The sequence below is a fragment of the Thamnophis elegans genome, chromosome 8, assembly GCF_009769535.1.
Source record: "Thamnophis elegans isolate rThaEle1 chromosome 8, rThaEle1.pri, whole genome shotgun sequence".
Lineage (NCBI taxonomy): Eukaryota > Metazoa > Chordata > Lepidosauria > Squamata > Colubridae > Thamnophis > Thamnophis elegans.
Genome location: NC_045548.1, coordinates 46,209,000 through 46,236,363, shown reverse-complemented (window position 1 = coordinate 46,236,363; position 27,364 = coordinate 46,209,000). Strand labels below are relative to the sequence as shown.

The window sequence follows — 27,364 nt, the reverse complement described above, 5'->3', positions numbered from 1 at the left end:
ATCTGAATTTTATGGAATATATATGCAACAGAATCCATATTGTAGAGAATTGAACAGCAGTACATACTAAAGCTATCTTCCCATAAATAATGCCTTCTGAAACAAATGCACTGCTCCGCTAAAGGTAACTAGAAATGGTGGAAATATCAGGATTGAATAGGCCAAGTCATCAACTACAACTATATTTTTTGAAACTGTTACTACCATACGAACAGAATATAAAAACACATATTGTCCCGTGTTGAAATGGAACATAATTAGTATAAAAAAGTACCTCAAACCTAGACAACATTTAAAAAATCCAACCAAGTTATGTCTTAAAGAACAAGTGGATAATTTTAATAACCACAAAAGTTGGTCAGTATTTAACATGACATTCTAAAAAAAAAGTCACAATTTTTAAAACAAATTTACAAACAAATGATATACATTTAGATATAGAGGTAGAAGTTCACCTTTACAATATTCTACTAATACAGTTCACCAAATTCAAGGCACAAAATTGTTCTTACAAAAAAAGGTAAAAAATGTTTTCTGCTCTATAATGCAATTTAAAAAAACATTTTAGTCTTTCTAATGTTCAAGTTGCATCTAATAATACATTTTGTTTATGTAACTCTTTAATGTGACAGTTGGCAGGACGACTATGATTTATTTTTTTCTTAACTCAATTTGCTTTTGAATTTTAAGCAAAAACATGGGTTATTGGACAGTAATCAATGATGGGGAAACGGATTTCACTATATAGTCTAGAAAGAGTATTTAGCTGTTTATTCCTTTGCTCATCCAATTCCATTAAAGTTGGCTTTTATAGTGGTTGATTTTAAATTCAAGCTATATATTCTTATCTAAGTAACAGAAAGAGATGGTATGGATTATGACTTTCCATTCTGAAAGCATTCCAAACTTCATGTTAATGAAAACATATTTAAGTTCAACATATGCAACATTAAAAAATAAAAGTAATTACAATGTATTGTTTAGACTGTGAGCTTTTGAAGCACTGCCTCTGCTACATTACATAATGTAAATGACAACCCATGAAAACATCACAAGAAAACGAACAATCGATGAAACAATTGGATCATCTAATTGCATGACCATCTCAAGAGAAATCATATAAAGTTTCTCTCTATAAAAAGAGTAGCATATTACTGTACATCTAATAAAGTTTCAAAAGAACAAGGGTGGTCACTACTTTTTATGAATTTGCCTCTCATGGTTCTCAGGAATTCTGATTACTCTACATACAATATGTAAAAAAAAAAGTTTTTCCTGTTCACTATTCAGGTATAGGATCCAAGAGAATGTCATGATAAAATGTTAACAGTTGCTCCTGCTAAATGCAAGTGCACTCCAGAATACAGTTCTAGCATTTGATAATAATTCTGTTACAAATAACAGTCCTTTATAAAATGTTATATTTCATTCTTTGCTTCATTGTTATTTGTGGCCTGTTTTCGTTGAGCAATGAAAGGATACATACACTTGTCTGCTCCCAAAAACCGGTACATGCACACAACTGCTTCAAAAGGTAGGATGCTAAAACAAGGAAACAGGTAAATAGGATTGTAAATATAGCGATATAGTTATTTGCTTTTAAAAACAAATGTAAGAAAATTAAAATGCTATCTAGAGCAGATTCCCTCAGATATGATAGACTAAGGATAGATGTTGTAAGTTTCTAAAATTATTGCTTCTCTTCTACAAAATCAGCAAATCAAGAACAAATAATTCCAAGGCTAAAGTAATGAAAGAATCCATTATTATTATTATTATGTTTTGAATGTAGTATGAGTCAAAGGCTTTAATAGTGCAAATCTTAACATTGTTCCAAAGAGCTCCAGGCTCTGGATGTTAATAAAACTATTCTGTACAAGACTATAATGTGTTTTATGGACAATTAAAGGGCTTCCTCTGAAGCACAACCCCCACCTGCTATTTTTCACTAAAGAATGCTTCCCAGGGTGGCTTAGTCTTGGCTGCACACACTTTTGACTATTTTAACTAATGAGCTATTCACACTGCCTCTGTAGAATAATACAGTAATTTTATCAGCAATAACAATCCATCAAACTGTTACCTATTTTAAAACCAATATGTATTTCCTTTCTTAAGTCTTACTCATTTTTAGCTTAAAAAAATACTCAGAGATCAAGGCCAAAAGACCAGAAGGACCATTTGGCTGGATTCCATACACAAAAAGGGCCTCACATCGAAACATTTGCTAGCATTCTTTTTCCTTCAAAATACTTGTGCTATGCCTCATTCTTTCCTTGGTACTTTGCTTTTGTTTTCATGTGTTACTGTTTCTATTTTCACTGTATCTAGAGACTTCAACAATTGGAAATGGTATGAGCCCTTGAGGAATTTAATAAGGCTTTATACAGATTTGTGAAGTTCCTTGAAAAGGAAGGTGGTTTTCCAAGAAATAAATAATCCATAAAATCAAAACAGGGAGAATATAACAGAATGTAACAGTCCAGATGCCTTTGATTAAGGAGATGCGCTGTTTCTTAATTTCACTTTTATGATTCCTCCCAAACACATTTGGGAGGGGACCAATATTGTTATGGGTCATTCTCAGCTTACAACCAGTTGTTTGATGACTGTACAAAGTTACCACAGCTCAGGAAGGTTGTTTTAAGGTCTATAATACACTTCTGGCCATCTGTCCCCCACATGATTATATGATCTTAGTATTTGGTATTCTATTCACATTTATGATTGATAACAAAGTTTGGATCTTTGGGATCTGAGCCCAGCCCAGTTCACTTCACAGGGTTGTTGTTGTGGGGAAAATAGCAAGAAGAAGGTGTGTTGGACATGTTTGCCATCTTGAATTATTTGTAAAAATGATGAAGGTGAGATACAAATAAATGAATGAAATAAAGCTATTAACTTTTCAGGGTTCATCAGCAATAGATTGAAAATTAGTTAGCCTTATCATTTATTTCTATGGAACTTAAAACTTCAATTGTGCAGAATTCATGCCTCTTAAGCCAGTAAGGTCAGAATATGTGTCGTTATTCTCCAGGCACAAAAATATTGGATATTTTCCGTTTTGGTATACTATCAATGAAGTCTATTTTGTGTTTCTGTTCCTTCAAAAGAAATACAATTGCCCTAATGATGTCCCCATATTGATTGACTGTTGTAGTCCAGGGGTAGAAATAATGCTTTGCGCCTGAAAGAATCTGCCTGCAATATCTGCTACTACCCCAAAAAATCTCATATAGTAGATGGTGAAGCACTTCTATCTCATACATTTTGAAAATGAAGAGGAAACAGTACTAGGAGAGACAGAATGAACAGTGAGGGATCCCTGGTGCTCTTTGAGCTTGGCTGTTTTCTGGTGTAGCGCTGATGATGTTACCTTGTTTGGGTAATAAAACATCTGCAAGAAAACAGCCAAGGTCAGAGAGCATGAAGGACATCTCATTTCAATCCTGAGCTACAAATATTCTCCTTTAGGGAGTGAACACTGCCTTATGCCAAGTTTGAGAACTAGTTGTATCAATCCCATAAATTATGAATGGTTATAGATTCCTGGGCCTCTCTGTGCTATCACATTTTCTTTGACAAGCATTTTCCATCTCTCAGGCTGGGGGGCGAAATTATACACCCCTCAGAGAGGGTTCGCAATTTGGGAGTCCTCCTGGACCCACAGCTGACTCTAGAACACCATCTGTCAGCTGTGACCAGGGGGACCTTTGCCCAGGTCTGCCTGATGCACCAATTGCGATCCTACCTGGATCGGGAGGCCCTTCAGACAGTAACTCATGTCCTTGTAACCTCAAGACTGGATTATTGTATTGCACTCTACATGGGGCTGCCCTTGAAGAGTGTTCGAAGACTCCAATTAGTCCAGAATGCAGCCGCGCGAGCGATTGTGGGCGCACCAAGGTACACCCACGTTACACCTATCCTCCGCGAGCTGCACTGGCTACCTATTAGTCTCCGAATCCGCTTCAAGGTGCTGGTTCAACCCTACCTATAAAGCCCTACATGGCATCGGACCTGGGTACCTGAGAGACCGCCTCCTGCCGATTACCTCTCTCAGACCAATTAGATCGCACAGGTTGGGTCTCCTCCGGATTCCATCTGCCAGCCAATGTCGGCTGGCGACTCCCCGGGGGAGAGCCTTCTCTGTTGCAGCTCCGGCCCTCTGGAACGAGCTCCCTGTTGAGATCCGGACCCTTACTACCCTCCCGGCCTTCCGCAAAGCCACCAAGTCCTGGCTGTTCCAGCAGGCTGGGGGGAGCTGAGAAGCATCTACCTCCACGGAAATTGTGAATGTTGGTTTTGTTTTTAATATGTTGTCTTTGTCTCGTTCTCCCCGTTCCCTTGTCTTTTGTGAGCCGCCCGGAGTCCTCCGGTAGTGGGCGGCATACAAGACAAATAAATAAATAAATAAATAAATAAATAAATAAATAAATAAATAAATAAATAAATAATACTTGAGTTGATTAGAAGTAACAGCTGGACATCTATCCCAAAGTCTGACTGCCCATTTATTTCTGAAATACTATGTACATTTTACTGAGTAGATCTAAATAATAACCTTTTCATGAAGGTAACCATATACATCAAACGAGGTGTGCAAATCATTGGTTGATCTGTCAGTATAGCTCTCATAGCTTGCTTTACACAGTAATCTGGTTTCAAAGGTGGAAGGAATGGCTCTATTTCTTTTCTGAAAAAATAAAGACAACAAGCCACATTTTAAAAACATAGATAAAAAGTACAAGATGACAGAAGACAGTAAGCATGTTTGTTTTATTAATTCATTAGGATGAGGTCTTTCCTTAGTACAAATTATCCTTCCCACAATATACAGTATGCATCTTCAAAAACTAAACAATACACATAGTATAAAATCTAAGAGTTCTATACATTATATTTGGAACTCAGTAAAGGTAAAAGTTCCCCTTGCACATATGTGCTAGTCATTTCCAACTCTAGGAGGCGGTGCTCATCTCCATTTCAAAGCCAAAAAGCCAGCGCTTTCCAAAGACGTCCATGGTCATGTGGCCAGCATGACTAAATGCCGAAGGCGCAGGGAACACTGTTATCTTCCCATCAAAGTGGTCCCTATTTTTCTATTTGCATTTTTACATCCTTTCAAACTGCTAGGTTGGCAGAAGCTGGAGCAAGTAATGGAACAAAGTGAAACAAGTAACGTTACATGGGGCTAGGGATTCAAACCGTCAAACTGCTGACCTTTCTGATCTAGAAGCTCAGCGTCCTAGCTCCTCAGCCCTTGGAACGCAGTAGCATAATACAAATACCAAATTAAATTACATAGAGAAGAAATTATAAAACTAGAAACTTACTAGAATTTTAATTGTTTAAGCCATGATCAGGGTCACATATCATGATTACAAACTTCTGACTTAACTTTGAGTTATAACATTGAATGCTTTTCAACTTAAAAGGTGCAATGTAAATTATATAAATAATAACCAATGTATTTAATGTAAGAGGCATTTATGCTACACTAAAAATAGTACCTTACAATTACAGAACCACTGGTTGTAAACTAGCTATGGGATTCTAATGAACTTTTTAAAACATTACTATATTATATTCTGATCCAATATATTTTCAAATATATGAAAATGTTTCCCCATAACATAGGAAATATAATTATATTATTTTAAAATATATTAGATATTATTATTATGATTTTGTTTGTGAAGAATGATTTTTAATGCAAGTAGAGTGATGCTATGTGTAATGTATTTGATACAGCTGCATTATTTTTTTATATGCAGGTAGTCCTCAAATTATAACCACAATTGAGTTCAAAATTTATGTTATTGAGAAATTTGCCGAGTGAGTTTTGCCCCATTTTACGACTTTTTCTTGCCACATTTGTTATGTGAATCACTGCAGTTGTTAATTTAGTAAAACAATTGTTAAGTGAATGTGGTTTCCCCATTGACTTTGCTTGTCGGAAGGCCGCCAAAGATTATCACGACTGTGGGACACTGCAACCGTCATGTAAGTCAGTTATCAAGCATCTGAATGTAAATCATGTGACCATGGGGAAGCTATAATGGTCATAAGTGTAAAAAATGGCCATAAGTCCCTTTTTCAGTGCTGTTGTAACTTTGAATGATCACTAAATGAACTGTTGTAAGTCAAGGACTACCTGTATATAGATTTTTTTAAAAAAAAATGTTCCTACTTACCTAATTCTGCAGCCTCTGAACATTCCTGTATCTACAAGGTAAGGGCAAACCAGTGTTGTTTTAATGCCATCTTTTTCAGCTGCCTTTAGTTCATGGCTCAGGGACTCGTGAAACCCCACAGCTCCAAATTTACTGGCACAATAATCCTAAATTGGCAGTATAAAAAACAAGCATGAAACAAGTTACACATTTTTTAAAAAAAAACAGACTTAAACTGATCATCTTACTTTTATTAAATAAAAATGTCTTGTTGAAAAATTAAACTTAAATGACATTCTTTGATGTAGCTTTTTGAAGAAATAAAAAGCTCTCTGTCTTCAAGCAGCATTAAAAAAAAACCTATTTCTCAATTCAGCCATTGTTTTCTTTCAGAGAAAGAAGAGCTACCTCAAGCAATTTGGAGAAACAGTCAGTAAGTAGCATCTTTAGATTTGCTCAATGGGTTTGATTCCCGAAACTGGAAAGTTTGGACTTTTTCACATTAGTAGCTAAGTCTGAGCAGTGTCAGGACAAATTAGAATCAGTCCATAGTGTAAAGTTTAGTTTAAAATTTAGGAAGCGATCATTTAAAGAGTACTGAGAAAGAAGGAAGGTACAGGGGAAGGAAGGGGATTACAACACAAAAGTGTGTTGTAGGCATACTTCAGATTAATAGACTAAAATTTATTAATTTGTCCCTTCTTTATGGGCCTAATTAAAATTATAATTGTTTGTCATCCTTAATCCTATTTTCAGTAGTAAAAAAGGAAAATATATTGTTGATATTGTAAACCTGCTCCTGTTATAATATAAGAAGAATTTACAAATATTCTGGGAAAATATAGAACCAGAGAGTTTCACTTAGGCTACTGAGTCCAACTCCCATGCTAATAGGAGGAATCCAGTTTGAAGCATCCCTGACAGAAGGCTGCCCCACTGGTAGTATCCCACAATGTTCCTCCCATTGTGACTCCATCTGCTTTCACTATTAAAATAAGAAATGTCCTCATTTTGATCAGATGTTTTAAGCACCTTAAGCAACAAAGAGATGCAGAGGAAATATGCTGGTCATGCTAGAGACAATACATGGTGAATAGACTTGCCAACAGATCACCTTATCTCAGCATCTTCCTGCTATCTCCTATCAATAGCCAGAAAAAATGTAACCTTAATTATATTAGAAACAATCATCATCAACAACAATTGAAAACAAAAGGCATAACTATTCAACTGTGCTTTTCAGGAAAGAAGGAAGAAAAGACAGAACGAAGGAAAAAGGGAAGGAAGGAGGAAGGAAATATGGCTCTAGTTCTACCAAATTACCAATTCTGATCAAATCCATCCTTTCATTTCAAATCTAAGTATATCTTTGGCAATGTCTTTTGAACCAGGAATGCTCTATTACAACATCTAGAATCCTCAAATGACACATGGCTCAGTGACAGAAGTCTCAGGTTCATTTCTTAGCGTGTCTCAGCACTAGATAAAGCCTCTAGAGATGTGCTGCCATTTAATAGGAACAATTTTGAGTTGGTATATTCGGTAAAAAAATACTTTATAACATACCCTAATAATACTTTGAGATACTAAATTTAATTCTCATAAATTAAGGGCTGGGTTTTTTTCTTATTTTTCTTCTACAGTGATAGCTTTACAACAAACTTTGCTATAAAAGATCTGAAAAGTCTGGTGGTAGTCTCATTGCAATGTCCACTGCTTTTAATTCACTGGTGATTTAGTTTTCCAAAGAAACTAAATTAGTTACTCCTGACTGATGGATTCCTCAAAAGTTGAATTGTTTTGTCCAAGTGCTGCACATATTACCTTGCACACCAAGCTTGATGATAAAAGCAAACTCTTTCAACACGCAGGAAACATTTTTTAAGAAATTTGAACAAACCTCTACTCCAGCAGTGCTAAAGAGGCCAAGAGAGCTTGCAACAGTGACAATGTGTCCGTGGTTCAGTTCCAGCATTTTGGGAAGGAATGCTTTAGTAGTCTACAAAGAAGAGCACAAGAAATAATGCCTTAATTTTTGATAAGCCGGCCCAAAGATAAGACAAAGTTGTCAAACTTGAGCAGTCCTCCAATCTGAAACCTGCTTATTTCATTTCAGGACTAAGAAATTTAAGGAAAAAATAATGAAAAATAAATTTTATTTTAGGTAAAGTTGTTGAAGCAAAAAGTAAAAATGAATTTACAAAAATGTCTTACATAAAATTACACAGGATAGTACGTGTAGTTCTAATTAATTGTCTACTGAAAATATTCAGTTATTGTATTAAGTTACACTTCTATAGGATTACTTTATGTAAAACCAAGACTATATTTAACATACTATGTGTAATTATAATGTAAAATAGTACATTTGATTTGGCAGCTGGGAGAGGGGAGACTATATCCAACTGTGGATTACTCAACAAATATTGAATAAGCATGGTAAATTGTCAGGATCCTTGACAGAAAATGCACTTTAATCTCTTAAAGATAAACATGCATGTCATCAAATTAAATAGATACAAGAGAAGCTAGTTCTATTGAAAATTTTCTGATGCATATGTAAAAACATTTACTATAGTTCAGATAAAAATGCTATCATCATAATCAAAGCCCTGTAGCATGTGCTGAGTCAATAGTGATGACAGCTTCCAGATCCTTGCTTTTTTTAAAAAATAATTACTTTAAAATGAGGTTTACCATGGATCAACCTTTCAGATACAGGACAAGTTCAAAGCACAGAACATTCTTTAAAATGACCACTAAGATAACTTCAGAAGTTCTCTTCTGCTAGATATCAGTGACCATATCCATAAATGCACATTACTGTCTGAGTGAAAAGTTGTATTATGATGCAGGAACTTTTCTTCCAAAGATTGTCTTATTGTTTGCATTTCAAAATTTATAATTATTTGCAGCCTCCCCGAGCAGCATTTAGCCAACTCCCACTTACCAGTACCCAAGTACCCAACAACAGCAACAAAACTCCACAAGGTTTCTTTTATAATTTCATCCCAGAACACCTGGATATGCCTCTGTGGACTTTTATGAACTTCCCCATGCAGAAATCCATTTGAAATAGTAAAACATTTATAAGGTGTCACATTGCAGCTGCCATGTGCTTGCAGTAAGAGATAATGTGCTAGAATTGCATTTCTGCCAAATTGATTGTATCTGTAAGCCAAAATAAAGGCTCAGTTTTGGACTGCTATATATCAATTCTACACACATGTGGATTCTTCTCCCTTGTCCTCCCCAACTTAAATCACCATATGATGCCATATGAATTTGCTCTCTAAATAACTATTGGCTTTCTGTATTATCTGTAATAGATTGATATATTAAGAAAGATGTTGTACCAGTTTTAAACTAAAACTAAAAAAACATTTAATAAAAAAAAAAATAACTATTGGCTTAAATAATTTTACTAACAGCTGACTCAGTCTAATTTCATTTCTATGACGACTTTGTTTTTCAATCAGAAATGACTTAACAATTTTCACATGTTCATTGAACCAGAGTTTCGCTTGCAGTTATTAACTGTGAGCTCTGAACACCACACAAAACATTTTATGTGCAGTTGTTGGATGACAGAAGATTGAAGTTGTTATGGTCTTGCTTCTACTGATTAAAATATGTTTTTCAGAATTAACCTTGCTTATTTGATCTGTCCACCCCATCTTCCTTTGGAGTTCTTGAAACATTCTAAAAACTTATAGCAGAGCAGGTAGTCACATTAATTAGAAATGTAACATCTAAGGTCCATACACAAAGTTGTTACCAACTTGCAATTTTTAACCTAAGAGAAGGGAAAATAGCATTAAGCACATGATTTGACAATATTAAAGGAGTTTGACAATATCTATTAACTATTTAATTTTAATTAAATGTTGCTGACATAAAATCAAATTTAGCTTTTTCATTCTCACCCCATTTTACTTTGACTATTTAAAATATAAGTATAGCACTTGGTTTAGAAGTTGCATACTCCAGATTTAAATTAGGAAATTAAAGTATATATTGTGGAAACAAAATGTGATATCACTTTTCTCAGTAATGTCTGGAGTATTCATTTTGTTAACGATTTGAAACTAGAAAGAAGATATGTGATAAATCCTTCTTGTTCTACACCGGTGTTTGGCCAAGTTCCTTTTCAGGAGTTATGACTGGAAAATGCTGAACGCCCAACTGATCAACATAAGCAGATGCAGCAGCTGATAAAATGTATTGACGGTCCTTTGTTTTAGGAACTTTTACAGAAATATCAATGTTTTTTAAAATGATTTCTGTGGAGCTACAAAACTAAAAACAAGACATACCATCCTGAAAACTCAGATTTGGTGCCTAACAGAAAGTTCTATACATAAATCTGTATTCACAAATTTAGTATATTCTTATTTTGTGCTTGTCACTCTACTTACAGCAGAAAGCATCTGAAAATATGTGTCTTGAGAAAAAAAAGAGGATCTACATCATTTAATCTCCAAAGTCAAGCTTGTTAAATCATGATTAAAGACAATTGTAGGCCAATGATTGCCTGGTTGCTTGTAAAATACATGAATTGCTTTATGCAATGAGGCAGAGAACTACACTGCTATGAAAGAACAAATTTTGCTTGGGGAAAATCTCAAGTTCAATTTCTGGAATAGGTAAGTAGATTTGACAGTTGCTGCCAGTCAGTGTCAACAATAATGAACTAAATGGACTACTAGTTTGATATAATATCTCTTTAAGTAATCCCTGATACGTAACCTGTTTTAAGTATGTGAGAGTTTGGAAAATAAATAAAAAATACATTGAGTAAGAATTGCACTACAACACTTTTTACAATCCAATTATGAATAAGCATACAATATCACCATAAGAAAAGATGGTATTCATTTCATTCAATAATACTAAATGAATGAATGAAACCTAGGAAGCAATTTTGCCTTTTATGATTCAAAGTTCCCCCTAACACTATATTCTTCAAGTTGAAATATGAATACAAAAACATAATCACATAGTTACACTAAGATTTATATCCTATTTTTATTTCTGTACAGCTCAGGATAGTATATGCATGTTTCTGCCTCCTAATTACTCTACAAGAAACCTATCAGCAGGGTTGGACTAAGAGACTCATCAATAGCGACTCAGTTGCCTTTCATGCATAAGAGAAAACTAGAATTTACAGTCTTTGGATTTCTAACTTTAACCACTTCAAACTTTTCAGTCTGCTCCTGATTGAGTCTTTTACTAAAATTAAGGAGAAATGCAGCTAATATATGAAAAAGTACAAATCTAGATTTAGAGGGAAGCTATGAATCAGCTTTCATCACAAAAATCTTTTTAAAAACACACCTAGCCTTATTATTAGAGGAACTCAAGTTCCCATGAAATGAGGATAATTTTATTCACCATCCTTATTCTTACTTATAAAAAAAGAACTGTTATTTCCGCTACAATAGTCTTATAAAGTTTCGGGGGGGGGGGGGGAAGGATGCCTAATTGAAACTGAGCAGTATATTGTTTTATGAGGTGTGTGCTAAGATATTTCTATTCATGGAAAACTTAGTTTCCAATATCCTCCTCCTTTATTACTTTAGTTCTAGTTTTAAAAATGTCATAAAGCTAGATGAAAGAATAAAATAACATAATACAAGTACAGAACTAAAATTTCAACTGAGAAATATGAAAATATGAATAAAATGATGAAATATGGACCAAAACCAAGTTTCAGTCTATAAAGTGATATAACTAGTATGGTTCCTACCAATACGAGTACCTACCTAATGGAGCAACTAGGAGAACAACTGTTAACCATATTCTATGTAGTTGCAAAGGAACTGGCTCAACTAATTTTATAGCCATAAAAGGAATTCCCTTAATACACGCATAAAAATTGCTTTTAACTCTAGTGTGGGATTCTGTATGATGTGTCCAACAAAAAAAAAAAGTGCCAAATTGTGTGTCAAGAAAACTCAGATCTTATTGCTATTAAGCAGAAGAATATAAATGATAGTAGTGATAATGAATTATGATTCTATATTAAAACACTGGTATTGGGGACAGCATCACCAAAAAAAAAATCATTTATATCCAGTACAATTGTTTTTAGCAAACCACAAGGACTTATATTAGTCAATGGCACTGTGGTATTTTTATGTCATTGACCATATACTGGATAATATAAAAGGTTAAAATGGGGAAAAAACAACAAATGCATTTGGAAAACCATGAGCTTTAGATCAAGCCTTTGCTAGCCTATCTAATAATCTGGCCTTGGTCAATCTAATCTTCATTTCAACTGTCAGGAAAAATAAAGGACAAAAGTATAGGTCAAATATAAATATATAACCATATAGTATTTTTCATTATTACTGTAAACAGAGCAATGTAATGTCACATCTGCCAGTTTTTCAGATGGTATTGGCATTCATATGCATTGAGTTCTTCCCAAGAACCTATGAAGTTATAATGTATTAGCATAATACACTAATAATAATTACTGAGCCGAGGTGGCGCAGTGGTTAGGGCGCAGTACTGCAGGCCACTTCAGCTGACTGTTATCTGCAGTTCAGCGGTTCTAATCTCACCGGCTCAAGGTTGACTCAGCCTTCCATCCTTCTGAGGTGGGTGAAATGAGGACCCAGACTGTGGGGGCGATATGCTGACTCTGTAAACCGCTTAGAGAGGGCTGAAAGCCCTATGAAGCGGTATATAAGTCTAACTGCTATTGCTATTGCTAATATATTTGTGGATCCAAGCAGTGTGGATCTGCTTGGATCCACATATATAAGTGATAGATAGAAATGTCTGTCAATTTACAGCAGTAACTATAATAATAATGCAATTATTATATTAGCCTCCCACCCCCAATGGACTCTGGATGGCATAGAAAACCCCTATAAAACAGCTATAAATATCAAATCAAGCAGACAATCCAAACTAAAATAATCTAATAAGCACAAAATCAAATGAAACAGGACAGGGCCCTAGAAAAATATTATGAGTCTCTTGTTTCCACAACTCTCTTAAATGTTACCTGAGAAACTTTGGTTTCCAACAGCTTCTGAGAGTTGCAGTCAAATACTAAAAACCTTACGTTGATTATACACACCCATTTTGTTCTTGAAAAAGATCTATGTGGTTGCAATGACACATAATCAATCAATCTACACAGCTTACTTACTGTACTATCAAGAAAACAAATAAGCCAAAATGAAAAATGAACTAAGAAAACAAATAAGTCAAAATGGGAAATGTGTTAAGAAATTAAGCGTTTAACAATCTGTATCTCTATATTTCCCACACACTTTAATTCAGGATGTTAAAGGAAGGAAAACAAAAAAGTTGGCAGAGACTTTACTAAGGAACAACAAAGAAAACATCAAAAGCTTATTTTTAAACTACTGAGTTCCAGCAAAAGGAGTCACCTTTTGTCTTTAGTTGTTCATTACACATTAGAAGTTTCCTAACACCTAAATCCTAAGTCTCACCTACTAACACATTCAATTTCTAGTTGTGAAAATTCTTCACCTCTGTTCAATTAGCACCAAAGTTTGTTGCCATTTGGTTAAAAATCAATGAATAATGCAAATAAGTAAACCTTGCCATTTACCACCCAACTCGGTTTAAATACCCATTGTTGAGAAATGTAAGCACACTACTGTGTTCATGTCCTGCTTCTGGAATTTTTATAAGCTGATCCCAGGAGAGGCAGAATGCTGGACCAGCTATATCTCAGGCGTCTTCCAGCATGAGGCCTCACTGAGATGGAGAACAGCAAAAGGAAGAGAATCACCTGTAGCTCTACTAAGGCAGAAAACATCCAAGGGATTATTTTAATACATCTAAGAATGAGATACATCACTTTTACACAATGCTAGTAAAGTACAATATTGATCTAGAAGTTGAAATGAAAATAAATCAATATTTTAAACCTGGATTGTCCTTCTACACAGACAAAAGATCTTTCCATTTATGGTGGAAAATGTTCCAAAGACTTCCTGTAAATACAAGAGAATGGAATCCCCATTGCAGCTCCTAGTGTTATTTTCCATTCTGCTTCAGAAAGATTCCATTGGAGATGGCCCTAGGAAAGGAAATCTGAGAAACCTACTGTCTAGACAAACGAACCAACTACCAAATAAGTTTCATTCTCATACAATGGGCATTTACTGCAAAAATCTTTTTCCACAAACTGGAGATGGAAAAAAAAATACATAGGATCTGTAATTCTGTAGAAAATGATAAATATAGCAAGAACATACGAGGTTTCTTTCATAAATAAGATCAAACAAAAATATTTAATTAGGCCTTCCTTAGAAATACTCTTTAAATAATTCATCAGTAAATGTAAATATGCAATACTGATAGCTTACAAATCAACGTTGCCAGAATAATTTTTTCAGGATTAGAAATTCAATTAAAGATAACTGATATTTGCATAAAACAGCCTAATTTCCTTTCAATAAACAGAGAAAAAATTGCTTACAATATATTTGCCTTTTTACCACATCATTCTATACTTTTTTTTCAGAAGAAAACTCCATTATGTTCAACAGAACAGTTTGGAAATTGAATTGAGGTATGCAAATATACACCAGACCAAAAAATGACTTACGGTAGGTTGTAATGAATAGATTAAGTTAAACATATAAGCCAAGTGGTGGCAATAAAATGCCACATCTTTGACATAATGAGATAGTGACAGAATACGTTTCTTACTCACAAACCCCATCCCCAAAAGAAAAATATTGCTCCCAGATGTATTATGTCACATACTTCCTAGTGTAATGTGTATCACTCCCATTTTAATTTGATTCTGGGAACAAGCAGGATATGCACATATCCTACTACAATAAGGAAATTCATTCCTTATTTTTTTTAAAAAAATAGAACATGTTAGTCCTTTCTGCTCATAATTTTGTATAAGTTCTACATTGCTTTTCATTACAAGTAATCACCAATTGGTTTTTTTACAGTTTTCCGAATCATTCTGAAAAGCATTTACACCTTATTAAGTATTGCAGAAGAATGTAATAGAAATATTTTAAAATACAGTAAAAGGAAAAATTGGAAACAATAACAACAATATTTTCTACTCAAAGCCTATGGATAAGCAGACAAGAAAAATTAGTAAGAGTTAAAAAATTTATTTGGAGATATACTGTAAAGATAGAATTGGCAGGAAATTCTGGAATTTGCAATCTGAATGCATTTTGGGAGTCACCAAATGGAGAACACTAGGGTATAGTCCCACTTTTGGAAAGCACAGTTCATTAATTTCAATTTCAGAGCTTTCTATATGTCTGATTGTCATCAGATACAGATCTCATAAAGGACAGATGAAGTGTCAACAGAAGACTGTTCCAAAAGAAAAAGTCAGAAAGCCCACTTTCTCCACTAGTGATATGGAACAGGCTGTTGAAACAGGGTTTTCCCCCTTGTGCCTTGGGCTAGGGCCCATGTGCGAGTGCATTGTGCAAGAGAATGTTGTTTTCCTTGTGTTTTCCTTGTTATTTAAAAATTGTTATAACCTGTTTTTAATACTGCATGCTGCCTAGAGTTGCTATGGCATTAGGAAGCTTTCCAAATTTGAAAAAAATAAATTGGTGCCAATAGCTACTATTATGTTATCTTCATATTATAGATGTATTCAAGAGTTTGGAGGGCCATAGAAAACCACAATAGATAAAAGGGAGATAGAAAGTTTCATTTTTTTAAACTTAAGATAGTTTCATCTGTACACCATTGTCGAGTTGAAAGGTAGTATCACTAGAGCAAGATCAACAAATACTAGTTAGGTCAACTGAATCTAATTCTTTGTAAATAGAGACTGATCAAAGGAAAGAATCAGAAAAAGGGCTTTTCAAAACTACATATCTATATAAGGAGCAAAGATGTAAAAAGTTTTGAATTATGAGTTAAAGCTATGCAAGCCATAAAAACCACCTTTCACTTAGCAGATATTTTAACAATAAACAAATTCACTCATAAGGCATTCTTATGAACTCCTCAGTGTATATATTTATGTGCAATATATAATTAAATCTCAGTATCATATCTGGGCTTTACATTCCAACTATTTATTGGTAATCTAAAGCGCCTAGCACAAACTAATCCAAGCACACAATGGAGTATCAAAAGACTTCAACTTCTATCAACTTGAAAGAGAGTTTGTAATAACCATCAGTTTTCATGGCTTTCCATTTCTATTCAACAAGCATACCTCATGTCTTAGAATTGATGTATACTGGTAGCACTAATTGACTAAGTTTTAAGTCACACTTAATCAAAGATCAAAAATCCATCTGATGAAAAGGTTGAATATTAAGTGCTCAAAACTATATATATATATATATATATATATATATATATATATATATATATATATATATATATATGTGTGTGTGTGTGTGTGTGTGTGTGTGTGTGTGTGTGTGTTGTGTGTGTGTTTTTATTATTTGTGCTGATAAATAAATAAAGGTAAAAATATATGATATATATAAAATAAAATAAATAAATGATAAATATAAAATAAAATAATTTTATTTGTGCTGATAAATAAATACATTTATTTATCAGCGCAAATAAAAAAACACACACAAATATAACAAAGGCAACAGTAAAAATATTGGGTTTCTGTCGTGATGGCCTCTTGTGACGAGCCGATTGACAGATAATGGAAGCAGTTAGCTTCCTCCCATAATTGGGGCTTACCAGGGGTTGTGACACTATATATACTCAAATGGTTAACTCAAATGGTTAACTCCCTGCCTGGGAGGCAATAGAGCACAGGTTCGATTCCCAAACTTGGGTATGGCTAGCTGATGAGAGCTAAATAGCTTGAAATAGATCTATACTAGTCTCCCTTTATTTATTTATCAGCATAAATATAACAAATGTAACAAAAAAGGCAACAGTAAAAAATATTGGGTTTCTGTCTGGATGGACTCTTGTGACGAGCCTAATGACAGAGAGTGGAAGTGTGACCTTCCTCCCATACTTGGGCATACCAGGGGTTGTGACTTTAAGTATATACCTCCCACCCTGGCTGGCTGATAAGGAGTCATTCTCTGTAGCTCAAATGGTTAACTCCCTGCCTGGGAGGCAATAGAGCACAGGTTCGATTCCCAAACTTGGGTATGGCTAGCTGATGAGAGCTAAATAGCTTGAAATAGATCTATACTAGTCTCCCTTTATTTATTTATCAGCATAAATATAACAAATGTAACAAAAAAGGCAACAGTAAAAAATATTGGGTTTCTGTCTGGATGGACTCTTGTGACGAGCCTAATGACAGAGAGTGGAAGTGTGACCTTCCTCCCATACTTGGGCATACCAGGGGTTGTGACTTTAAGTATATACCTCCCACCCTGGCTGGCTGATAAGGAGTCGTTCTCTGTAGCTCAAATGGTTAACTCCCTGCCTGGGAGGCAATAGAGCACAGGTTCGATTCCCAAACTTGGGTATGGCTAGCTGATGAGAGCTAAATAGCTTGAAATAGATCTATACTAGTCTCCCTTTATTTATGTATCAGCATAAATATAACAAATGTAACAAAAAAGGCAACAGTAAAAAATATTGGGTTTCTGTCTGGATGGACTCTTGTGACGAGCCTAATGACAGAGAGTGGAAGTGTGATCTTCCTCCCATACTTGGGCATACCAGGGGTTGTGACTTTAAGTATGTATATATATATGTATATATGTGTGTGTGTGTGTGTGTGTGTGTGTGTATATATATATATATATATATATATATATATATATATATATATACACACACACACACACACACACACACACACACTATATTGCCAAAGTATTCGCTCATCCATCCACATAATCAGACTCAGTTGCATACTTTTGGCAATATAGTGTATATAATAAAGATATGTAACTCTGGACAAGCTTGCTGAGCTTATTACATGTATTGGTGTTAGGAGTGATAATGATGTAAAAGCACATATTGAAACAACTTAGATGCACCTACTTTCAGCCAATTTTAAAATGCACAGATGAGAACAATTGTCTAAAAGATACTTGGGGGCATACTTAAAAGCACTTGTTAAAAAAGCCAACTTTAAACTTTAAACAATTCAAACTTTTGCACAGAAGTAAGGCCACTAAACACATGCCTTTAGTAAGGACATTTTTCCTATATATACAGAACATTATAGAGACTATTTAAATTAATCCTTGGAATCATCACATTTTTGTCTGGAAAGGATAAGGAAATAATGTACACAGTCTAAATATGGGTTGATATTATACAGGGCACTCCAAAGCTATTTTTAGCTTAGCCGTAAAAGTCTCTATAAAGCCTCAGATTAGGAGACCAGGAAAGTCAAGGGGCCACATCCCCTTTTATTTCTTATATGAATTTTCCCATTCATTTCAATCCTAGTGTTGTTAGATATACCATATCAACACTAATTCTGGAAAACAGTTACTGGGAAAGATGTTTGTAAATCCAGGATGACTCAGGTGAATAATAGAAGGTCTGATAATTTCATATAAAACTACACTACTCGTAGTGCACTTTCACTGCTTAACCTGCTGAAGAGGTAGGAAAAATTATGCTAACCAATAATTGCAACCAATAGCTCTGAGTTCCCCTGAAAAATATAATGGATAGATTTTCTGCAGCATGAGATTAAAGTAGATTAGCTAAAACAAAATTTGATGTATCAGATTCTAAGGTAGTCGTCTAAGCAATAAATAAAGCAACAACAGAATAATTAGATATACTTTTCAGCCCCATCACAAAGAATTAATGTGAACATATGGTGCACTGCTTATTCTAATTTTGTATATGTAGGATCAAGTTGGTTATGTTCTCAAAGGTGCATCATCGCATGGCATGAAGACAGTAAGATACTCAAAACTATCTTCTGCTACAGTGATATTAAAAACTATATTAATGTGCATTATCCGTATTAGAATAAACTATTATGTAAAAAGTTAAGATGTATTTACTGTTGCTCTTCTTACAATTGTTAGACTCATTAGCAGCCCTTCTTTGAACTATATTTCTACAAGAACAATAGTGCTTACCCCACACCATCAAGACCGTTGCTTGTTCATGTTATAATTAAGAAAGAATAATCTTAGTAGGTGGACAGTGTTACAATTCTTAAAGCTCAATGGGTTAAAAATGTTTGCATGAAAAACAAGAAATACATATATCTAATGTGGTGTGTGGGTGTTTTAATGCAAACGTTATTTAAAGGTTCCAGTTCCTTTACCTTTGCTAGAGATACATTGATTAAGCTGTTTTATTGGTCTATAGATGAAATGCATATTACAGAACATCACATTTTCAATACATAATAGCAATAGCAAAAGGACTTATACACTACTTTAGAGTGCTTTATAGCACTCTTTAAGTGGTTTACCAAGTCAGCATATTGCCCCCAACAATCTGGCTCCTCACTTTACTAACCTTGGAAGGCTAGAAAGCTGAGTCAACCTTGAGCTGGTCAGGTTTGGACTCCTGGCAGTGGGCAGAGTCAGCCTGCATTCTAACCACTGTGCCACCACAGCATAATGTTTTAAGGAACAGATTATGAGGTGGTCATAATGAATTCCCAACATGACCAAAAAGAGATTTGGAAACTTTTTTCACTTGACACAGTGAGATAATTATATGCTTATAAATAATTGAAGACTGAAAATTCTAACATAGACTAAAAACTGCTAAGTACCATTAAAAAAAAATCCCATATATTTAATAAAATATTTCATGATGAACTGGCACTCCATCTAAAAATGACATGTCTTTCACCCAACTTTTTAGGAATAAAGATTGTAGCTTAATCAGCAATGGAATTCAAGATTGTAGATGACCAATTGTTGTCACCATGCACGCAATAAAGACTTGCTACCATACTGAATGACATTTGTATTTATGATCATCAGTAGCAGATGAAGAGTCTGAGTCAATAGCTCAGACTATTTTAGTTTTAATTGTTTTTGTACTGTTGGTACTTTGGATTGGAAAACAAGAGACGCCTAAGTATCCACATAAGAAAATAATTTCTTCCTAAAGACATTTTCATTGAAATACAGAAATCATGTACATGGAACTAAAGAAGTTGTGGTTGCTGACTAAAACTATACAAAGTTGTATAACAAGGTCTGAAGTCACTTTTAGTGTATTATTAGGTCTGTCTGCTTCAAATAAAACACTATTGCTCCAGAGCAGAGAGAAAAACTCTGAAATAAGGATAGATCAAAGTTGCTGCAATAATCCTACATACATTATTCAAATTATTTTGACTACAATGGTGCTTATTTGTTAATAAATGTTTATAAGATTACAACTAAATGTTCTATTAGTTGGGGATTTAGAAATGATTCCTTAAACCACACAATTTTGTAAATAATTGATTTAGTTGTTGAAATGAAGAACAAGATAATTCAGGAATTTAATGAATGACAATGTATCTCATTTTTATATTTTTTCTTTAATCAAATTTGTTAAGTTAGCACTGTTTCTGCCTTTTTAAGTATCAGCTGGATATTTATCCTTCTAGCACAGGGGTGTCAAACTTGTGGTCTGCAGGCCAGATCCATCACGTGCTGGCTCTGCTCCCGCCCGGTTTAACAAAGGGGGGAAAGTCCCGATACATCACGTGATGACCCTGTGACGATGCAAGTTTGACACCCCTGTTCAAGCAAAAAAAGTTTCTAATTACAGTACTTTCCCTTTGTAAAATACTAAAAGCAAACTTCTTTGAATTATGCAACTGGTATGTGCTGAAATGGGCTCTCAGATCAAGCCACTCAACAGCATACAGTATGGCTCTAAAGAGTATGTGTGACAGAAGGATCATGAACTATTTGTCTGCTCTTCTCTCCTAAGATAGGTTCAGCATGTATTTAAGATTCTCTATAGCAAAGAGCTACAAACTACAGTATTTTTCGGAGTATAAGACACACCTTTTCCCCCCCAAAAGAGGGTGATAATTTGGGTGCATCTTATACACTGAATGTAGCCCCACCCACCAACCCCAACCTTTTGACCTCTGCCTCCCAGCAATTTACCTCTTTGAAGCAAACAGGGAAAATTGAGCTTGTGGAGGCTGCAATAGGCTATAGCAATCCCTGCAGCATGAAACAGCTGATGATTAAATAGCAGAGAATAACTATATTTCCAGAAAGCACATCAATTTTAACAGCATCTATACAAGTATAGTCTGAAATGTAACACTACAAACATTGTTTGTTAATATACAAACAATGTATATTATCTGTACTGTTTGCTGTTTGTTGCAAGGAGGCAAATTGCTAAGAGGCAGAGGCAGATATTTTTCCCTTGTTTTCCTCCCCAAAAGCTAGGTGCGTCTTATACTTCGGAGCGTCTTATACTCCAAAAGTACGGTATATCAACATTGCAAGTGCTGGGATGCAAGTGATTACTGTATAATGATATCATATTTAATTAAATGATACTTGTTTACAGTCAGTAATAGAAACTAGAAATAGCATTCTCAACATTAGAGGATTTAGGACTGCCAAAAAAGCAAGGGGGGCCAAGGAACCATTTCCACTACTCTAGTGCTCTTTAGATTCAATTGGCTATAGACTTACCTGGGAAGTAAGCCCCTCTTGGGATGCCAGTACAGGCAATGAAAGCCACAGCCATTCAAAGTAGCAACAGAGCAGAAATACTAGACTATGAATACAGCATAGGACATTTACCAGCCTTGATTGAAAACAAGGCTAAAATGTACTTCTGCTTGGGACTTCAGACAGCTGCTACTACTCCAAAAACAAAATATTCTGTTGAGCAATGATCATAGTCAGAGTAGTGAAGCTTCATGTTTTTGAGACAATAGGTTCTTGTAGCCGGTTCCAACTAGATAAATCAGATAGGCTGTAAAGCATGTTCAAAAAGAAATGCCTTTTTTTCATTGTCATAACACAGTAAATATATTACAACTTCTAAAGAGCCAGCTGTACGATATAATTCAAAAGGAGAATTAACAGAACTCAATAGTGAATGTTATTTCTATAGTAATATCTCTGAACTGGAAGATCTATAATATTCCTATCCCTTATTGAAACCTCTAGGAGAGAAGTTGGTTTGACAAACATGTTTAATTACTATTTTCACCGCAGTATAGTTTCTCTGGATCAGACTCACTGAGTACAAAGATCAGCATAAAGATAGAAGGCACACCAGTCTAGGGCAAAACCATCTTGAAACTATAGCCTCACGCATATTATATATATATATTTTAAACATCATTTAACTTTAAGAGAAAGGACAAAGCAAAAATGGAAACATGAAAATGAATAAGTAAATAGTCTTGTTCATCTTCAGAACATCAAAGTTTACTGTAACCAACTCATACAGCCATCCCATTAAAAATAAGTATAGTTACCCAGAAATGTGCGTGGCAGTTAACCATCATGGTCCTCTCAATAAGCTCATCAGGACATTCCAGAAGATGGTGGCCAGAAACAACACCAGCATTGTTCACGAGGACTGAGACTTCACCAACCTCCTTGCAGACTCTCTCAGCAGTCTTGTACACATTCTCTCTGTTGCTCACATCACAAGTGTATGTATGAACTTGTAAGTTGTAGGGAGGTAGCACTTCCTCTTCACCATGCCCAGCTGCTTACAGAAATCCAGGAAAGCAAAGGAGAGGGACAAATAAGAATTTAATTAAATATATATTCAGTGTTTCCATACCAGGAAATAAGAGGCAATTATTAATCTACCCAGTTTGACAAGATTCTTGTTAGTCCTGTTCCAAAAAATAAAGTGTGACAACTACATACCAAAACAATGAAGTACCAAGCCCTATAGTGCTAATCTTCAGCAGTGATATACTGATGCCAAATGGAAGGTAACACGACAAAGGAATGCATCATTACTGATTAAAAAATAAAACAAAGAAGTCCCAAGCTCAGTAGGGACATGTAGACCTACCTTTTCCATATTTGTTCAGGAACAAGCATTATTGAATATCATTAATTTATTTTGCAGGCTGCAATCTTTTGAGTTATTTATCTGGGAATAAATGCTACTGTACTACCAGTGATTAAAACTTCCTACCAAATAGGTTTAACATTACTTACATTTATTTACATCATTGTGCGAAATTATTATGCCACTTCATACATTCTTATGTCAAGAAAAGCACTTGACATAAGCACTTTTTGCTTATTTTATATCAACTATTTCTTACATTGTAACAATCTGTTTTAAAAAGCCTAGCTCCTACTATGATAGAAAGAAATTTTGTTGTCACCATTGTCATTTTTCTATACGCTTTGAACCCTTAAACTTTAAATTATTTATCCGGTGTCTTTTAGTCATTCAAAGTCATGGAGTAGAATGACATGGACATTTATTTATTTAATTTGTACAATCACCCGTCTCCAACTAGTGACTTTGGATGCAAACAATCATGAGACATTTAAAATACAATAAAAGGAAATACAAATAGTTAATAGATATCATAATACAATGCTATCAACCTCAGTCAGTTCAACAAAAAATGCCCAAATTCCTAAACTTCTTGGGTGGCAAGAATGGAGAATTTTTCCCCAAGAGCCACAGTTTCAAGGATACCCTTCAATGCTTCTCCACCACTCCTAAACCCAAAACTTTTGAATACTTTCAAGTCTGCTGCCCTTAAGGAAAGAGCAGGACAAGTCACTTTGGAGAGGCTGCAAAGCAGCAACACAACTCACTGAACCTCCTAGTGACTTGTGGAAATGAGACACTCCTGCAAAACATCTGGATATTCCTACCTTAGCACTGGACAAGAACTAGCCAATATGCTTATTCTAAGCAAATAAGCTTAGAAACAATATTGCTTCTGAAGGTTTAGATATACCTTGAACTCAGTGAAACACTGTTCCAAGCCCTATCAAGAATAAGAATAGGAGTAAGAATAAGAGTAAGAAGCTGAAGAAGCTTTTTGGATGAGAATCTTCAAAGAAAAAACAGAAAGTCCAGTTGCCTCTTGAAAAAGCGCCTTTGGGACAATCAAGAGTAATACTTTCAACTGTGCCAACCATACTACTAATTTTCTCCCATTTTCATTTCAGCGCACCTCAGGTCAGGATTTCATGATATCCACACAGTTCAGTTTTCCTCCTTTGAACGAAGCAATACTCGGTGCCCACTTTTCTTGACCACTTGGAGAATTTGGCGCCAGTGCCCAACCCCGGAGGGTCCACCCGCCTTCAGCCCAAGCCCGTTTACCTTTCTGAGCCGCGACCACGGCTTCTTCCGAGATCTCCCGGTAGATGTGCCGCACCATGCCCGCCGTCTCCTCGTTGCTCTGCGTGTTGATGTCCCACAGGACCAAACGCGCTCGGCGGCGGGCGAACTCCAGAGCGAAGAGCCGGCCCAGCCCGCTGCCGGCGCCGGTAATGAGGCACACCTGCCCGGCCACGCTCTTCTCCTTGGGGCGCATGAGCCATTTGGCGGCGGCCACCACGAAAGCCCAGAGGACCTTGAAGGTGACCACGAAGAATTCCAAGATGATGTTCATGGCTGCCGAGCCTCCCTTCGACAGAGGAGCCACGGAGGATTCGGGGAGCCCGTCTGACGACGGCGCGACCGAGGGCGTGAGGGCGCTGGGTTCCCCTGCACAGGACTTGGGCACCGGCTCGACAAGTCAAAAGCAGCGTGCCAGCTCAGAGCAGGGGGAGTCCCCGTTCTCGCGCGCCTTGCCCCGAGCAATTCGGGAGAGGGGCTCCCACTCTTCAGAGAGGCAGGCAAGAGTTTCTCTCGCACAAACACTCACTCTTTGGACACTCTAAAAAGACACCTGGCTGGCCGGGACGGACCCGTAAGAAGTACAACTCCTCCCCGCTTCTGACTCAGCGGTTGTTTTGCGCGGCGAGCACAAGCCCTGTTACCTAACGGCCACCTTGCCTCTCCCCTGCAGGAGAAGCCAAGCCCACACGCGGCGAGTCGACGCGGGAAGTCGGCAAAGTAGGGGAGCAAAGTGCAAGTTCGGATAAAAGGATTGCCCTTCGTCCTGCCTCACCCGCTCGCGCACCGCCGGGCTCCCCTAATAAAAGGGCGCGCGCTGCGACCACCTTGCCTGCTTCAGCTAGAACACCGAAGGAGTCTTTAGAGGTGGTTGCTTGGAGCGCCACTGCCGCTGTTCCACGCCTCCTTCTCCCCAGCCCTACCTGCAACCTTTACCTCGCGCCTACGCCAGGGCTCCGCGCAGCGCCCGCTAAGTGAGCATGTTCGCACCGCTCGGGGCTCTATATAGCCCCGGCGCGAGAACGCCAGCCCGCCCCAAGCCCCCCTCCGTCTGCGCTTCGCAGCCCGGCCCCTCCTCCTCGTCGCCCACTTTGCATTCCGAACCGTTTCTCCCCACACATTTTCGCCCAACAGCGCCACCCTCGCAATTTGGCGGACGGCCCGGACTGGACCGAAGAGACAAGTCCGCCACGGGACCTTCCCTACCAGCCACCGCCGAGGGTGGGGTGGGGGAACACCTCGCGGCTTTTTCTTTTTGTTTGCCGGCGTCCACGGACTCGGCCCAGGAGTGGGCGAACAAGCCCAGGCGCGCGTCCCATTTCAGTCAACAGGCACCTGAGTACAGCACCATGAACCTTGGTATAACCCGGGAGTAGAAGTCCCCGTGGCTGAATTCACGCAATACTTACAATGTATACAAAGAGGAACCGGGAGTTAGTTTAGCGTGATCTGTAAATCGATCAAGAATTCTTTGAACAAAAGTTACCATCGCAGAAACGTACCTCACACTTTTATTCTGATTCCAGAACAAAACGAATGGGTTTTTAAAAGTAGCTCGAGACTGCTGTTTTCCTGTAACAGACTAACCCTGCCGGAAACAATGTGAATCGGGAACATTATTGAGTGGAACTCCTAATTTTCTTTACAAGTGGCGAAAACTCTGCAAATTGGAGCAAAAGAGAGGCGCGCTGCTTTCTACCTGAAACCGCTTCCGTCGTCTAGTCCGCAGTACCACCTCTATGTGCAATTCCTCCCCCCCCCCCATCATCATCATCATCCCCAATAACCGGAGATCTGATCGATCCGATCCACAAAGCGGTCCCAAATTAGTTGGAGGACATTTAAAGTTGATTTATCCCACATAAACTTTATCGACATCTGCAAAGCTGTGATTTCCCATGGAATTTACTGGCGAGATAACGCATACATTGGGAAAGATCAAGTTCAGAAAGGATTTCTGTACGAGTGTGTGACGCCACACCGCTCACATTCAGCTGGATTGGGAAGGCTGAAGTTAAGGAGGTGATCTACAGACACCAAAATTCCTAACCGGCCAATGAAGTAACTTCAGAATGCACCTGGATGCATGCCTCTGTGTAGAAAGACTTGCTCCCGCAGCATGTTGTAACTCCATTTTTTTTCTCTTTGCCCTCCTAGGATTGAAATGTATGCTGGGGGATATAGTTTTACATAAGCATTTGGCTTTTCTCTCGTTTTTTAGGCTTTCCAATGCTCCGGATTCAGTTTACCCATTGTACTCATAATGAACAGGATTTACTGTAAACTACAGCATCTTTCAAGTCGAGCTTGATTTCCGATGACACGATGGACAGTCTGCAGAGTTTTCTTCACAGTAAAATGAAAGATGATTGCCTTTACCAAACTTCAGCCAATCTTTCATCCAAAGGCTACACAAACCAGACACTTTCAAATCCAGCCACGTGCTGCTCTTCGTACAGGGACATTGAAATTTATATGGAGTAAATAGAATAAAATGTAAATCTTTGTAATGTGATATGATCCCCACGAAGTATTCCAATTTCCATAAAGTAGTCTAGTGAAAAAGGCACTTGGGAAAAGCTTTAGGAGAAAGCCCCACTTAACCAGCCTGGGTTATATATACAGTAAGGACGGCATACTGTAGTGTATTCATAAAGACGTCATTTATATCTAGACGACACTGTTTGATTGCCCTAGAAAAGGAGACACGAAGAGTTAAAAACAGGTAGTATTATCACTCAAATTCCAAAATAGGTTACTTTAATAAACTGATGAAATAACATACGTTAAATGTCACCATCCCTTCTTATCGCCTACCCTAATTGGCAATAAAAACGAAATCATGAAAAAAAATCTTTCACCATTTGAAGGAGTCACGACAGCTTCCGCGTTCGTTTCAGCACTAATATTTTCCCCAAGCTGGTCTACTTGGTGCAGGCGATAATTTAGACAGC

The 27,364-nt window shown here is 36.7% G+C and overlaps 1 protein-coding gene and 1 long non-coding RNA gene across 4 annotated transcripts in view; one reads left to right on the top strand and one right to left on the bottom strand.

The window, feature by feature from the left end:
* The window catches only part of LOC116512232, a 171,162-nt gene extending 163,092 nt beyond the window's left edge, over nucleotides 1-8,070 (top strand). Inside the window, exons 4-5 of one of the 2 annotated variants that reach the window (XR_004255857.1) lie at nucleotides 6,570-6,609; nucleotides 7,420-8,070. This is a non-coding gene — a long non-coding RNA (uncharacterized LOC116512232). Of the gene's footprint in view, nucleotides 1-6,569; nucleotides 6,980-7,419 lie in introns of those variants that run through there. The other variant, XR_004255856.1, reaches the window with a different exon arrangement.
* RDH10 (retinol dehydrogenase 10) lies at nucleotides 318-27,341 on the bottom strand. Of its 2 annotated transcripts, none has more exons than XM_032222597.1 (7): nucleotides 27,272-27,341; nucleotides 24,393-27,103; nucleotides 22,555-22,790; nucleotides 8,077-8,175; nucleotides 6,198-6,343; nucleotides 4,565-4,696; nucleotides 318-1,542 (listed from the first exon to the last, which is right to left on the bottom strand). In XM_032222597.1, exons 2-7 carry the CDS (start codon nucleotides 24,682-24,684, stop codon nucleotides 1,419-1,421), a joined length of 1,029 nt encoding a protein of 342 aa, XP_032078488.1. In that variant the 5' UTR covers nucleotides 24,685-27,103; nucleotides 27,272-27,341; the 3' UTR covers nucleotides 318-1,418. The 2 variants fall into 2 exon arrangements, with proteins under 2 accessions (XP_032078488.1, XP_032078487.1); XM_032222596.1 differs by having other exon boundaries at nucleotides 27,196-27,331.
* Nucleotides 27,342-27,364: the final 23 nt, after the last annotated feature.